General features: G+C 51.4%; 1 protein-coding gene across 1 annotated transcript; it reads right to left on the bottom strand.

Annotated features, from left to right (window-relative positions):
• Positions 1-945: 945 nt before the first annotated feature.
• SEC14L6 (SEC14 like lipid binding 6) lies at positions 946-13819 on the bottom strand. The gene is made up of 10 exons (XM_075533822.1): positions 13749-13819; positions 6485-6528; positions 6193-6252; positions 5844-6032; positions 4945-5040; positions 4638-4698; positions 3426-3509; positions 3037-3143; positions 2824-2963; positions 946-1026 (listed from the first exon to the last, which is right to left on the bottom strand). Exons 2-10 carry the CDS (start codon positions 6494-6496, stop codon positions 1011-1013), a joined length of 765 nt encoding a protein of 254 aa, XP_075389937.1. The 5' UTR covers positions 6497-6528; positions 13749-13819; the 3' UTR covers positions 946-1010.
• Between the last annotated feature and the right edge of the window lie 2187 nt (positions 13820-16006).

Below are 16006 nucleotides of genomic sequence, written 5' to 3'. Positions count from 1 at the left end.
AGCAGAAAGCCCTGGAACAGCTGGTGGGGTCGAACTGCTGACCTCGAGGTTAGCAGCCCAACGGCAACCACCCCACCACCGGGGCTGCTCTCAGATTCGCTGGTGACCTCTTCACACTCCCTGGCCAGCCTCACAGGGGCCTGTATTTGTGCGCATTATCAGTACTCAGAGCCTTGGGAAACCCCTGCTTATAGGGCAGGGCAAGAAAGCCAGGTGCGGTGGTGCTGAAGGAGGGCCATTGGCTGCAGGTGGATGGAAGGGTAAGGGTCAGGGTTCAAGTCCACAAGCCCCTCATTCTTAGACAGGGACTCAAGACACAGTCATGGAGTCAGAGCTGCGGGCAGGTGGGGAGGCTGCCGAGGACTCACGGGAGCTCAGCCTGACCCCACTCCGCTTTGCATAAGGTGGAGCAACCCCCGCCCCCCCCTGCTCAACCCTGCCAGGTCTCCTCTCTGGGTTTCCAATTTACCCCCGGAAAGGTGGGTGGGGCTTGATGCTCTGCTGGAACTAGGGACCACCCTGGCCCTGCCTCTCCACCCAACTGCCACCAGCAGACCCCTGCTCCACCCTGCTCTTCAGGCCTACACTGCGCTCCATGCAAGGCCAAGGCTCAGCCACATTCCCTAGCAGGGCCACCAGGTGGGGGCTGGACCCTGCCAGGAAGGATGTGGGCTCTCGGAATCCTGGGAACGGGAGATGAGGTGTCCATCTCGGTCCTCACCCACTGTTGTCCCTCCTCCTGCTGGACCTCTGGGCCAGGTGCTGAGAGGGTCATGGGTGGGTGGTAGCTCCCTGCGGCCACCGTCAGGACCACCCTACCATGGGGGCACAAGGGAGAAGGGACGGGGGTGTGTGCTAAGGGTCGCACAGGGGGCGGCCAAGGTCTTCATTGTGCTGGGCTGGCCCCCGTGCCCTCCAGGCGCTGGATCTTCTCCGCGTAGGCCTTGTCCGGGAGCAGAACCTCCACGGTGTAGCTGATCTTCTTGGCGTGCACCAGGCTGTATGTGTTGTCAAAGCGCAGGACATCTGCGGGGAGGGACAGGGGTCAGCGCACCGGCCGCTGACCTGTCTGCAGGAAGACTAGCTCTGAGCTCTTGGTATGGGTGGTTGGGGGCTGTCCCAGGTGATGGCTTGGCCACTGCCCAGCCCCAACCCTTATCCCCTTCCTTAGGTCACGCCCATGCTACTTAAAGGAACAGCACAACCAGGTGCAGGCGTTTTACAGCACGTGATAGCTCCCAAGTCCTCAAAGCTGCCCCCCCTGCTATGGACTCTGCTCTGACCCAGAGTGACCACCCCCACTCTGGAAGGTTTCTGAGGCTGTAACTCATTACAGAGCAGACAGCCTCCTCTTTCTCCAAAGGAGCAGCCGGTGGGTTTGAACCACCAACTTGGTGGTTAGCAGCCCAACGGTTCGTCCACAGTGTCCCGGGGGCTCTTTTGAGAAGGTGTGGCCGGTGTTTGGGGACCGAACCCCATGTCATTGAGAGTGGGCCCTCCAGGCATACACCCGGGGAGACTGGGAGACGTCCTCCACCACAAAGACACTCACGGTCATGGTCTCAGATGGGAAAACCCAGAAACAGACCCAATAACTCGATACAGGGGAATGAAGGGGAGACCCAAAGCCCATCGGTAGACAATCAGACAGCCCCCCACAGAGGGGTCTCCCGGAAGAGATGAGCCAGTCCCGGAAGAGATGAGCAGTGTAGAACCAATGAAACATACAACTTTCCTCTAGTTCTTCAATGGTGCCCTCCTCCCACTATCATGACCCCAACTCTACCTTACAAATCCGGCTAGATCAGAGCATGTACACGGGGACAGAGAAGAGCTGGCAACACAGGGAATCCAGGACAGATAAACCCCTCAGGACCAACAATGAGAGAAGCGATACCAGGAGGGTAATGGGAAGGTGGGGAGAGAAAGGGAAACTGATCACAGTAGTCGACATATAACCCCACCCGGCCCCAGGCGGATGAATAACAGAGGGGTGGGCAAAGGAAGACAGCGCATGATGTAAGCTATGAAAAATACTAATTATTTATCAAGGGTTGATGAGGGAGGGAAATAAAAATAAGGAGCTGATCCCAAGGGCTCAAGTAAAAAGAAAATATTGTGAAGGTGATGATGGGAACATATGTGCAAAAGTGCTTGACCCAATGGGTGGATGTATGGATTGAGATAAGAGTGGTACAAGCATCCCCAAAAATGATTAAGGAAAAAAAAACCCCCAAAGAACTGTATAATGGGCGGAGAGGAAGAGCTGACATCGAAACATTGACCCTTTGACAAAGCTTCTCTCTCTCTCTCAACCAGTCCAGGGAGTGAGTTCTTAGGAGCTGAGTTCCTGCCCAGCCAGACAGATCCTGGCTCTCCCTCCACACCGGTATCCAGACCCAGAAACACTCACCAGATGCAAGGCCCAGAACCAAGCCCACTGGTGCCCATGAGCCTGGGGGGTTATATAGTTCCCTTCCTGAGAACTAGAAATAGAGGCAGACAGGGTCTTCCCGGCCGGATGGAGGTGGGCAAACAAACGGAGTGAACAAGGAGCTCTTACAGACGCCAGCCTTGAGGCAGGTGAGAGTCCCGTCCTCGGGCACCATGTGAGCGTTGTAGCGCTGGCTGGTCAGCACCTCAATCATCTCGCCCGCCCGCTGCCGCTCCCCCATCTTGGTCTTCAGGAAGACCCCGAAGCCGATGTCCCCATTGTCTGATGCAAACTGCCACCTGCACGGGGCAGAGCCCTGATGAGGACATCGCTTGGGCCCCTGGGCTCCTCCCAGCTGTGCCCAGGGGTGGAGTGGTCACTGTCCCTACCTGAGCACGCAGCCCGGGGATAAGATCTCGTTTTCCACCTGCAGGGAGGATCCTCGGCCCACAAACTCCGTATGCTCATATTGCATCTTCACCTGGTTGTGCAGGTAGTAGCTCTTGGGCACCTCGCCCGCGTAGTTGATCTGAGGGTAAAGGTGTGAGCAGGCACTGGATCCCCACACTCCCCATTCTCCCCATCCTTTGGGCACCCTGTACCTTGGTCAGGCACTTGGGGTTGCCATCAGGGTCAGTCATGGTCCCCCCAAACTCCACAGGTAGCTGGTCGGCGCCAATGTAGTCGAGCAACTCTTGCTTCCAATTGGCTGCGGGGGGAGACCGGCAGGAGGGGCAATGAGCTCAGAGAGGGGCCTGCTGTGTCTTCGGCTTGTTCCCTGGAGCTCCTACTTTTGAGAATACCAAAGCTTTATGTAGTCACCCAGGCCGTGGCCTGCAGTCTCCCCTGTGAGTGCAGAAGCCAAGTGGGGACAGGCCCGGGCCAGTCTCTGACTGAACCAAAGGAGCTGGGAATCTCAGGGGCCCTTCCACTGGTCTCTGCTTTCTGGAAGATGTGCAGATGGCCACAGCCCAGAGGCCAAGACACTCACCTCCCAGAATCACTATCTTCTTGCGAGTGTCCTCACTCATGAACGGCTTGATCAGGTTGAAGACCACGGGGAACAGCTTGGGCGCTGGAATATGTCACACACCCCTGAGAAACTTGACCAGAGAGAACTCAGCCACGCAAAGTCATGCACATGAGATTTGGATCCTGCCACTTCCCTTGCAGGCTCGCGACCTCTTGGTGGGGGGAGGGGTGTCTCAGTATTGTTCACTGTCAAATGGACATGAAGTTGGTTAAGAGGTACCTATAACACGTGGGCACAGTGCCTGGCTCTCACCCTGCAGTTACCTCCCCAGCCTAGCTGAAAGGTGTTGGTAGCAGCATTTGTGGACTCCCCAAGAGTGCCGCTTTGGTCAAGGTGTCCCCAGGCTGCCTCTGGACATTCTGGGGTGCAAGTGGGGAGGGGGGCAGCATCTGCATCAGACCAAATGTCCTCCCATAAATTGCTCATGCGCACTGGGTGCTTTCTGTGGGCAAGGTTCTGGGCTCTCTCTTCTCCAGCGGCTGTCTCAGTTCACCCTCCCTTAGAACGCAGTGGTTTTGAGTTTGGCTGTGAGTGCTCAGGTCAGCAGTTCGACCCCGCCAACAGCTCCTGGGGGAAAGATGGACTTTCTACTCCTGGGCATAGTTCCAGTCTCAGAGGCGCATTAGGGCAGTTCTCCCCTGTCCTGTGGGGCCACGAGGAGTCGGCAGCCACTCGATGGCAGTTGAGGTTTTGGGGTATGAGGGAAGTGCCACTGCCTGGCCACTTCATAGATGCATGAAGTGAGACTCGGAGTCACAGAACCAGTTTTATTTGAACAGGTTCCCAGAGTGCATGCGTGGAATCAACACTTTACGGCCCTTGCAGACAGAGTGTCCGCCAACCAGCATTGACCACGAACGGGCTGTTGACCAGAACACAGCAGATGTGCCAAACAAATGACAGCCCGCATTTCCCACCGGCTAACTTAGTTGGCTTTGCTATAGTACACCGGCCCATGATTTTGGAGATCCCCAAAGCGTCCGTCTGTGAAGGATTGCAACGTAAGAAATAAAAAGGAAGGCAGGCAGGCAGGCAGGAGGGCGGGAGAGAGGGACAATCTCCCATGGGCCTTCCCAATGGCTCGTATGAGGAGCCCTGACCTCCACGGTGTACCCACTGCCCCTTCCCGGCCTTCCGTGTCCTCCCGCCCCAGGAGGCCACCGCACTCACCTCGCACACCAATTAAAACCTTCAGTGTCTCGGGATAATTGGCTTCCACAATGGCAAAAAACTGTGGGGCGAAGATGAGACTTACTGAGGTCATGTTTAGGACCCTTTTGCCCTGCATCTCTGGCTGCTGGCTGCCACAAAAGAGCCCCCACCGTCCATCATGCCTTCCTGCTCTGGATGACTCTTCTTGGAGGGTGGGCCCCGGGCAAGACTCACTATCTAGTCCTTGGCCCTCCAGGGAGGTCCTGGATCCCCATTGGTCTAGGAGCTCTTGCCCCACCTGCCTGAGGTCGCCTCCTCATCTTACCTGTTGGTAGACCTCCACAGCTGGCTTCCACAGGTGTTTCAGGCTCAGCCCCTCCAAGTCAAACACCATCACCGCTGTCTCGATTTTCTTGCCCAGCTGCAGGGGGCAGAGTGAATCAACTGGTCACAAGAGCGCTAACAGGGAGGCCATAACAGAGAGATGCAGACACCTGCCGGCAGCCCACAGGGTTTCCAAAGAGATGGAACCCATCCAGGGCCTGCAGAGACACCAGACCTGAGCCTGGTGTGACAGTCAGTCATTGCCCAGTGTCAGACCACCCTTTGCCCAAGAGCATTTTGCTAATGTTTATAGGACCGGAACGCCTCACCCTTCTCCCACAGAGTGGCTGGTGGCTTCAAACTGCTGACGCAGAGGTCAGCAGCCCAGTGTGTAACCCCCCCGACACCACCAGGCTCCTTTCAGAGCAACTGGCGGGGTCAAACTCGGACCCTGATGTTAGCACTTCGATGCCACCAGGGCTTCTGCTCCTCCAGCCAGGCGCCACACTACACAGGGCGCTTTGGACTCCACTTGACAGGGTCTGGCATTGTGCCAGGTTATGCCAGGGCCCCCCGAAGGGGCATGCTCAGGATCCAGGGTCACCCAAAGCAACGGCTCTTCCACTGGGTGTTTGCACGTTTGCCATGGAGCAACCAGGAGACCTCTTTTCCAGAAGCCAAGTGGCACCTCCAGCCAGATGGGCTTTCACAGAATGTCCACTGCAGAAGGGGACAGTGGTTTGGTGACGCTTGACTCATGCTGCATGTTGCTGGGTAGATGGCCTTGTGGTTAGCAGATGCTGAGTGCTAGGGCTAGGATAGGGGCCGCACCCCATGGCCCTGCCGTCCCCTGTCGGCAGACTGGCAGGCCACACCCCACCTCCACCCCCAGGCGCTCACCTTCTCAGTCTGCAGCTCACACTCATGCTGAAGCACCTCACAGGTCTTGATGCGCTTCCGGATCATCTCCTGCTTTGAGGCTGACAGCAGGAGGCCCTTGGGGTCCAGGGCCCCGGTGATGTCGAACCACACGGGACAACCTTCATAGTCGAAACCACACAAGCCCCCCGAGTCATACTGCTGGATCACCTGAGATGCGGAAAAGACCCTGACTCAAGCCAGTGCCCCCTCGAGCCCTGCCCCAGCTCCGAAGACACACCTCTCCTCCATCAGGGGGCAGAGGCTGGAGAGAGGTGGCCGGAAAATGCCAGCGTGGTCGTCCGTCAGTCCGGCATCTCATGGGGCTTACCTCTGAGGGCTGCCATTCAAGGATGTTGTCCAGGTCCTGTTGCTTCCGGAATTCTACGTGCTGTGGAGACACAGCTACAGCTGAAGGTCTTGCCTGCCCCAAAGGCCTCCCAGGACACGAGGCCGGGCCTACAGCCCCCGAGAACCTGACAGAGCACCTCAGCCCCACACCGCACACCCGGGGATGGGACAGGATGGGGCAGAGGGGACACAGGTCCGAGGTAGAAAGAGAGGCAAGGAAGAAGAGAGGAAATCCCATCAACCCAGCTGTGCCCTCGGAGGTGGGCGCTTACCTGGCGGAGCATGCTCTCTGATTCCTGCAGGTCAAACTTGCGAGCTGCAAGGTGAGGCAAAAGCGGGTGTGAGGCCAAATCTAGGATGAGCTTGTGAGGAGACAGTGGGGGGTGGTCCAGCCCTTCATTGAGATCTCAAGTTTGTTTGTTTAAGCAAAGACTTCATTCTCCAAAAGATTGTGGAGGGTCCTTGCGGTCAATTTTCCAAGCCTTTTGCTAGCTCCTCTCTATGTGGCCGGGGCTTCCAGACTTGGCAGTGCAGCTCGTTTTTTTGCTCTAGGTCTCCATACTGCTGCAGGTGTTGTCTCCATCTCGGTAACCCTGAAGGATTCTGGGTGCTTGGATTTACACTGTGCCAAAGCGCCACTTCGGGCACCTGATAGGGTGATGGTGGTGGTGGTGGGGAACTCAGCCTGTGCTCTTTTCAATGTTCTTTGAGCTTTGGGAACAAAAGGAAGCCTGAAGGGGCAAGATCAGGGTTGTAGGGTGGATGGAGTACCATTTCCCAGTGGAATTCTCATAGGACACCCCTTACTACTCTCCTGATGGGGGAGGAGGTGGGGGTGGGGGAGTTTCTCCGTGAAACTTTCCTGGCTGTTTTTCTCACGAATATAGTTTTCAGTCTTCTTAACATTTCTTCCTCACCAGCCCCTGTGATCATTTTGTGCCCTTCTAGAAAATTCTATCAAGATGACCCCTTTGGGATTGAAAAAGAACAGAGCCCTTGGAAGCTACCATGTTGCTCGAACCCCCTTTTTCCCCTTAAGGCACCCCGATGAGACTGACACGTGTATGACAGAGAACTGTCTCAGTCACCCACGTGAGCACAGAGACATGTTTGACCATGTTTTGTTTGGAATAACTCTGAGCATGTATGGAAGGGCAATACTTTTTGACGGACACACTTCACAGACTACCAGACTTTTGTCATAGGGATTTTTGAGGATCCTCATTTACATTCTTAGGTATTTGGGGGTGGGGGCGGGGAGGTGGAGTTGGCTGCTATTTTGAATACTATCTTGTTTTCCATCTTGGTTTTACAATTGGATCTTACAGAAGGGATGTGATGAATTTTTAAATCTGGCAACTTGGCTGAACTTTCTCTTTAGGGCTAGAGTTTTCTGCCCATGCTCTTTGCGCCTCCATGTCTCTGCTTGCACGATCGATCGATCGATCGAGTGGTTATCATTTTGTTTTCTTCCTGTGGAGGTGTAATCCACACTGACGTCTTTGATCTTCGTCAGCAAGCGCTTCAATCCCTCTTCACGGTCAGCAAGGAAGGTGTGTCACCTGCACATCACAGGTTAGTAAGAAGCTTCCTCCCTTCCTGATGCTGCTCTTCTTACAGCCCAGCTTGGCAGATTACTGAATAAGCATGGTGAAAGGAAACAACCCTGACCTTCACCTTTCCTGATTTTAAACCTGCGACACCCCTTGGTCTAGTCAAATGATTGCCTTGATCTATTCAAATGATTGCCTCTTGGTCCACATTCAGTTCCCACATGAGCATAATTAAGTATTCAGAAATGACCATTCCTTGGAATAGCATCTGTGGGAAACAGAAAGATTTCTCCCAAGTTGTCTCCCCCAAATATATGTTAGACTTAGGACACTGCTTGCAGCTAATGGTAAATGATTGTCAAGTTACCTCCCTGGGGGCGGTCAATGGGCTACTTCTCCCTAAAGGTTTGTAACCATTAGCCTGGTCCCTGTAGGTGGGGTTTACACCCTACTGATAATGACCAGAGAACAGGTCAAACCTGCTCAGTGACATCTAAAGTTGGGCTGCCATCCTGAATCTAGGATCCACCTATCTTGTCACATGTATACCCCCAATCCCTCCTCTTCCTATTACATGTATATCCCTAGATTGTCCCCCTCTCATTATTGTATTATCACACCCTTTCGTGTGACGTATGTCTTTACCTGTAATTAGGGGGCTTGCATGCCCCCCAAAGGTATAAAAGCCTGGGTTAGCAATAAAGAGCTCTCTCTGGCTCCCCCTTGGCCTCTCGTCGGTTCCCCCTCTCCTCTCCTTGCTCCCCTGGTTCCCTTGCCCCTTGTCTTCCTTCCCCTCCCCCTCCCTCCACGTGAACCACCAAGTGGAGCTGAGGTGAGCATGCTACCATGAAATGTGTCTGACCCCATTATTTCAATCTCTCATGCTCTTGATGATGTTAATATATATATATACATATATATACATACATACATACACACACACACACACCATACAACTGCGCCTATCGAACCCGTGATTAGTTATGGGGGGGCTGGCATTTCGCCCCACAGGCATCCATCATTTGTTAGGATCCACAAGGCTTTCCATAGTCAATAAAACACAGGGAAACCTTCTGGTGTTCTCCGCTTCCAGCCAAAGTCCCTCTGACAATGGCAACCCTATCTGTCATTCGACATCCTCTTCTGAATCTGGTTTAAATTTCTGGAAGCTCCCTGTCAATGCACTGCTGCAACTATTTCTGAGTTATCCTCAGGAAAACTTTACTTGTTTGTGATATTAATGATTTCTGCATTCAGTCATCTCTGCATTCCGTTGCCCTTCTTTGTTTGGAATGGGTATCCTCGTGGATCTCTTTTTAAATTTTTATTATGAATAGGGAGTTCATAGATATATCATTCCATAGTTCAGTCACTTCAAGCAGTACTGTACAATTGCTACCGCATCACTTTCCAAACATTCTTTTCTTTTTTTCCTGGACTCCTTGATATCATCTCCCTTTTACCTGCCCCCCCCGCCCCCCACGACCACTGTACTCCCCCCACCTCTGCCCCTCAAAACCCTTATTTTACTTGCTGTCCCTATAGATCTATCAGTCCTGAGTTGCATGTGCTTAAAAACAAAACAGCTGAGGACAATGACCCCAATTAGAGCAGCCAGTCCACAGAGAGGACCACATGGCCAGCCTCACTGTGAGACATGACACCCCTCACTGACCCATGGCCCTGCGGGAGACAGCACCAGAGAGACTGTGTGGGGAATTGTGCCTAATCTGAACCCACCACACCAAGGCAAAGCACTGGGGGAGTGCAGCAGAATAGTAAGGGAATGGAGCGGCAAGGTCCCCAGGGAATGCTGAAAGTGGACTTTGGGGCCAGGGCGTGGTGCCCCAACAGACTGGACTGGAAAACACTCCTAAAGGCCAACAAATGATCCTTGAACTGAAAAAAACAAACAAACCCCAAAACAGAACAGCGTCTAACACTTCAAGAGTGTGACCTCTAATGACAATGACAGCTTTGAGAGACACCCCAGAAAATGTTGAAACACACAGAAAATGTTGAAAACCAGATCAGGTCCCACATGCATCAGAAGGGGGATTAACTGACAAAGTTTTAACTGTTCATGTCAGATTTATGCCTCTGATCTTCTACCCTCATCTCTCCCCTTACCCTCTCTGCCCTGCACCCCACCCCCGCCCCATCCTCAGGTGTGGACAGAGGGAGTTCACCGGAGCCTTGTTTCCTATGTCGTTCCCACAGAAGAATCCTGGGCTCCACTGTCATCCATCGCCTCCTGCAAACCGGCAACGCTATCAGCTCCTCATTTGTCCTTCCCCACCCCCCTCTCATCCAGTATCCTCCGAACCATTACTCCTGTCACTATTTCTGACGGATTCTCCATCCTGACTTTCCTGTGTCGCAGGATCTTAAATACACAAATGTAACATGATTAATGAGGTTAAACAGAAACCATACTAGTAAGCGGAGGAAATATTTAGGAACCAGAGGATTGTTATGTGGTTCATCAGCGCCATACTGCACCCTGAATTTAGCATCGATTCCATGTGGCTCTTCGGAGAGGGGCTGCCCAATTATCTTACAGGTGAGTTTTGGGTCTCTACTACATCCATGCCCCTTCACATCGATCTGGTTGTGTGCTTTTGAACTTCTGATAGCTCTTCCCATCAATGCTTCATGATCACACAGCCTGGTGTGCTTCTTCCATGTGGACGTTGTTGCTTCCCTGCTAGATGGCTGCTTGTTTAACTACAATCCTTTAAGACCCCAGACGCTATATGTCTTGAGAGATAGCCGGGCACTATCAGCTTTCTTCACCACATTTGCTTATGCACCCATTACGTCTCTGTGTCAGACAGGTGAGTACCATATAATGCCATGTTATATTATTAGATTATAATATCACATTAACAAACAATTCTTGTACTGAGGCAAGATTTAAGTCGAAGCCCAAAGTCCAGCTATGGATCTCTACCAGTCCGTTGGCAGGATAGTTGGGTTCCAAATTTATGACATAGATTAGTGAGGATTTCCAGCATCACATATATTTGTTAAACCTTTTTATTGACGTTCTGTCAACTCCTGGAGCCTTGTTCTGAAACAAAGTCTCCCGTAAAGATTGGGTGTCTCCCTTCCATACCACTGGCTCCTGATCTCAAGTAGTGGGACCAAGTCTGCTTGATAAGGTGACTCTGTGTCTTCCTTCCATCTTCTTCTGATGCTTCCTGCATCGTTCATGATTTTGTCACAGAATCTTCAATAGTTTATATTGAGGTTTGGTTGTTTTCTTCCGGTTTGTTTTTTTTCCCAGTTTGAGAAAGACTGTGTTGTTCCCTTTTTGTTTTCTAACTCCAAGCCTTTGCATGTTTCATTATAATACTTTATTTTGTCTTTCTGAGTGGCTCTTGAAGTCTCCTCACCTCTTTTATTTAATCATGCTCTCTATTCCCTTTAGCTAGTCTACTTTCTTTTTTTTCGGTATTTAAATATTCTTGATTTTATATAATTTAGCCTTCAGTCCTTACTTTTATATTTAATACTTTACTTCCCATATCTTCTCTTTAGTTTTTCATGGGCCCTTGGTTCCTTTCTCTTAAGATTATCTAACTATTTTCATTGCCTTGCATCTTGTTTTTTTTTTTAATTTTAACAATTTATTAGGGGCTCATACAATTCTTATCACAGTTCATACATATACATACATCAATTGTATAAAGCACATCTGTACAGTCTTTGCCCTAATCATTTTTTTCTCCTCTTTTCTTTTTTTACATTTTATTAGGGACTCATACAACTCTTATCACCATCCATACATATACATACATCAATTGTATAAAGCACATCCATACATTCCCTGCCCCAATCATTCTCTAGGCATTTGCTCTCCACTTAAGCCCCTTGCATCAGGTCCTCTTTTTTTTCCCCCTCCCTCCCTTTTCTCCCCTCCCTCATGTGCCCTTGGTAATTTATACCTCGTTATTTTGTCATATCTTGCCCTATCCAGAGTCTCCCTTCCCCCCTTCTCTGCTGTCCCTCTCCCAGGGAAGAGGTCACATGTGGATCCTTGTAATCAGTTCCCCCTTTCCAACCCACTCACCCTCCACTCTCCCAGCATCGTCCCTCACACCCTTGGTCCTGAAGGTATCATCCACCTGGATTCCCTGTACCTCCAGCCCTCATATGTACCAGTGTACAGCCTCTGTCTTATCCAGGCCTGCAAGGTAGAATTCGGATCATGGTAGTTGGGGGGAGGAAGCATCCAGGATCTGGGGGAAAGCTGTGTTCTTCATCGGTACTACCTCGCACCCTAATTAACCCATCTCCTCTCCTAAACGCCTCTATGAGGGGATCTCCATTGGCCGACACTTGGGCCTTGGGTCTCCACTCTGCACTTCCCCCTTCATTTAATATGGTATATATATATATATATATACATATACACATATATACACATACCTACACACACTTATATCGTTGTTTTTTGTTTTTTTTGCATGATGCCTTATACCTGGTCCCTTGGCACCTCGTGATCGCACTGGCCGGTGTGCTTCTTCCATGTGGGCTTTTTTGCTTCTGAGCTAGATGGCCGCTTGTTCACCTTCAAGCCTTTAAGACTCCAGACACTATCTCTTTTGATAGCCGGGCACCATCAGCTTTCTTCACCACATTTGCTTATGCACCCATTTGTCTTCAGCGATCCTATCATGGAGGTGTGCAGTCAATGATATGATTTTTTGTTCTTTGATGCCTGGTAACTGATCCCTTTGGGACCACTCGATCACACAGGCTGGTGTGTTCTTCCATGTGGACTTTGTTGCTTCTGAGCTAGATGGCCGCTTGTTTATCTTCAAGCCTTTAAGACCCCAGTCACTATCTCTTTTGATAGCCGGGCACCATCAGCTTTCTTCACCACATTTACTTGTTCACCCACTTTGGCTCCAGCCGTTGTGTCGGGAGCTAGTCTACTTTCAAGAGCAAGTCTCAGTCCTTTGTGATGTCCATTTTGGTCTCTCTTTCTTTCTTACTTTGCTTTTTCATGTATGACATTCTTGACATCAGCCCATAACTTGTCTGGTCTTAAGTCCTTAGTATTCAGTGTGTCAGATCTCTTCTAGAGAAAGGCTCTAAATGCAGGAGGCAGGCACTCAGAATTGCACTTTGGCTTGGTGGATTCCTTTTCATTTATTTTCCAACTTCAGCATGAACTTGCATCTGAGCAATTGATGGTCTTTTCTGCAGCTGCCCCGGCCTTGGTCTGACCGATGGTGCTGGGCTTCCCTATCGTCTCTTTCCATATACCTAGTCAATTTGATTCCTCTGCAATCCATCTAGTGAGGTACACATATCGAATTGCCACTTAGGTTGTTGGGAAAAAAAAGATACTTGCAATAAGTAAGTGGTTGGCTTTCCTAAATTCGATCCTGTGATCTCCGGCATCATCTCTCTCATCAAGGTCAAAGCTCCCAGCCACTTTGTTGTCAACATTCCCAGAAATGACCGATGCATCTTGGTTGCATGCTCTATCGATTTCCTCCTGCAGAACTTGGTACGCACCTGTCCACTTGGTTAGTGCGCACATCTGAATAATAGCCGTCGCACCTGGTCTTCCTTGTCGGTATATGATGATCACCCTATCCCTGACAGTGTTATACTTCACTAGACCTTGAACGACAGAGAGGTGCAAAGGCAAATACACAGTACTCAGCACCATCTGATTTAAGACCTGGTCAGTCAGTCATCCCCAAAGCTTTCCTGGTGTGACCCCGAACTGCACCTTGACCCTACTGCTGTGATCACCTACTGCTCCCTCTCCTGTAACATGCGCGACAAACCCTTTTGGCAGACAAAGAAACTGAAGGTCGGAGGGGTTCTGTTTCCCTGAGTGACTGACTTCTTTTCAGAGTTGATCAACATCTTAACTTTTATTTATCACTCTACCGCGCTATTGCCTCCCAAGTCCCCCCTTTCCTTCCCTCCCCCCCCCTCGCCCCGACTCCAGCCTCACCTCGGAGCCAGCGCAGGAGAAAGTAATCATCAGCTTTGGGCAGAGTGGGCAGTAGGTCCTGAAGGTTCTTCCGGAACTGAGGGGTGGAGGTTGATGGTCAGAGGGCTTCTGATAACCCTTGAGCCCCTGACCCTGTCCCCATCCTTTCCTGCCCCTCAATTAACCAGGCCACCTGCCTGGGGACCCTACGGAGTAGTGACCTCAGAATTAGCAGCAGCTGCCTTGGACAGTTTTTGCCACCTGGAAATGGGGCATTCCCCTAAACCACCCGGAGAGAAGGAAGTGGGCACTTCTCAAACCTTAGGGTGCCCTGCTCCCCGAAGGTCCCTGAACCATATCCTTCCAAAGATCCCTGAGTGCTTCTGAGGCTGGGCAACCAGCATGACTTAGGAATATTGCCCCCATACTGTATTGTGAAGGTCTAGATGATAAAATAAGCTACTTGGCCTCTGAGCCTCAGTTTCCTCATCCGTGAAATGGGGGTGACGATAAATGTGTGCCAATCAAATGAGCTTGGGTTCATAAAGCACGTCACATGTGGCCCGGCTTATGGTCGATGTTGGGTAAATGTGGGCACTCAGCAAAAGTGGAAAGTCTGGATGGAGCCCTGGGCAGTGGCGTCTCTGTGAAGAGAAACCTCTGGCAAAGGTTGTCAGGGAGGAACTGGAAAGCAGCTTCCTCAGTACATCCTTCAGCACTGCGGAGGATGGTCGTCAGGAAAGGAAGTAGCAGAGCCCAGGGTCTTCCAGCCTCCAGGCCCCTACCCTCTTGGAAGGAAAAGAGCCACTGGGCAGATGCTGGAAGTCTGAAGTAACCTGGAGAAAACAGCCCTTTTCTGATATCACTAGGCAGCTCCTGGCAGGGCGCCTAGGCACCCTGTAGCAGTTACACGTTGGGCTGCAAGCCCCTGGTCGGCAGTTCGAAACCAACAGCAGCTCCACGAGAGAAGGACGGGCTTTCTACTCCCAGACACGGTTATAGTCTCAGAACCCCACAGCAGGTCGCGATGAGTCAGCACTGAGTCCAGGGCAGTGGGTTGGGTTTGGTTTCCCAGCAGGAGCTTGGAGTCCCTGGGTGCCAACTGCTAATCCTAACAGTGGGCTGTTGAGACCCACCCACGGGCCTCTTGGAAGAAAGGTCCTAGCTTTGAACTTGCTATGGAGGGCAGTTCTGCCCAAGGTGGTCAGAACCAAGCACAGGACAAAGCAGGGCAGGAATGCTGCCTAGCTGGCGGCCTGTCCAGGTGTGTGGGACCACGGGTGACCACTCTGTTTCCCTGCTTTTCTTCACCCGAGTTTTAAAATAGCAAGTCACTTCTTCCTTCCTTCCTTCCTTCCTTCCTTCCTTCCTTCCTTCCTTCCTCCCTCCTCCTCCTCCTTTTTCTTCTCTCTCTCTCTCTCTCTCTCTCTTTCAGGTTTGTTTAAATAAGGGAAAGAACTAGGCAGTGCCCAGTTACCACTGCTGATCACTCTGGAAGGGGTCACAAGAGAACAAAGTGGGAGGGAAAACACGGAACAGAACTCCAAATCATAAACAAGAGCAGACTTACTGCTCTGATGGAGATTAGTGGGATTCCGCCCTCCCACCCGAGACTATGGCCCTTAGTCACCCTTGGGGTCTGGAACCGTGCCCTCCCACAGACCCACCCAAAGCTGAATTCACAACCAGTAGCAGACAGGCTCACAGGTGAAGAGCAACACCTGTGATAGCGCATCTAGAACAATTAAGCTTCTGGGAGGCAGGAAGGGGTAGAGAGGAGGTGGCAGAGCGCTGTCCTTTGTCAGGGGAGACTGTAAACAGGTATGATTTGCTGCACGGATTGCCAATTTGCTCTGTGAACTTTCACCCAAGTCACAATGGAAAGGTTTTTGTTTTGTTTTAAAGAATAAACACTTTCATTTGCAAATGTTCTTTGGCCCCCAAATATGTCTAAAAGAATCAGTCTCCCATGGCCATTGGCTGTCCACCCCCACCCCTTCACCTGCAGGGTTTTCTATCTCGGGGGACTCACTCCTTCATTTAGGGGCTCCTCCATAATCTGTGGACCCCTCCATTTTCACTGGGGCCCCTCCTCAGTCAGCGGCCCCTCTTCCTCACCTAAAGACCCACAGGGGAGATTTCTTTTCTTGGAGAGGGTATTTCTTAGTCACCTGCAAACCTGCCTTCCGCTAATATTTCCACTAGGAAAACACCTTCTTCAAATGGAACCTCCTCATTCTCTGGGCGCCCCCTCGATCCAGGCCTGCGCTTCTTCCCCT

The sequence above is a fragment of the Tenrec ecaudatus genome, chromosome 16 (assembly GCF_050624435.1).
Source record: "Tenrec ecaudatus isolate mTenEca1 chromosome 16, mTenEca1.hap1, whole genome shotgun sequence".
Classification (NCBI taxonomy): Eukaryota; Metazoa; Chordata; class Mammalia; order Afrosoricida; family Tenrecidae; genus Tenrec; species Tenrec ecaudatus.
The sequence above is the reverse complement of the archived record's forward strand: the minus strand, read 5'-3'. Positions and strand labels throughout refer to the sequence as shown.

What these genes read in the sequence shown, in the direction of transcription:
- SEC14L6 (XM_075533822.1), bottom strand. An exon ending in TTGAATGGCAGCCCTCAGAG is followed by an intron (nt 6,033 to 6,192) that starts GTAAGCCCCATG and finishes TCCGCATCTCAG; the next exon opens with GTGATCCAGCAGTATGACTC. An exon ending in ACCCCAAGTGCCTGACCAAG is followed by an intron (nt 2,964 to 3,036) that starts GTACAGGGTGCC and finishes CTTTACCCTCAG; the next exon opens with ATCAACTACGCGGGCGAGGT.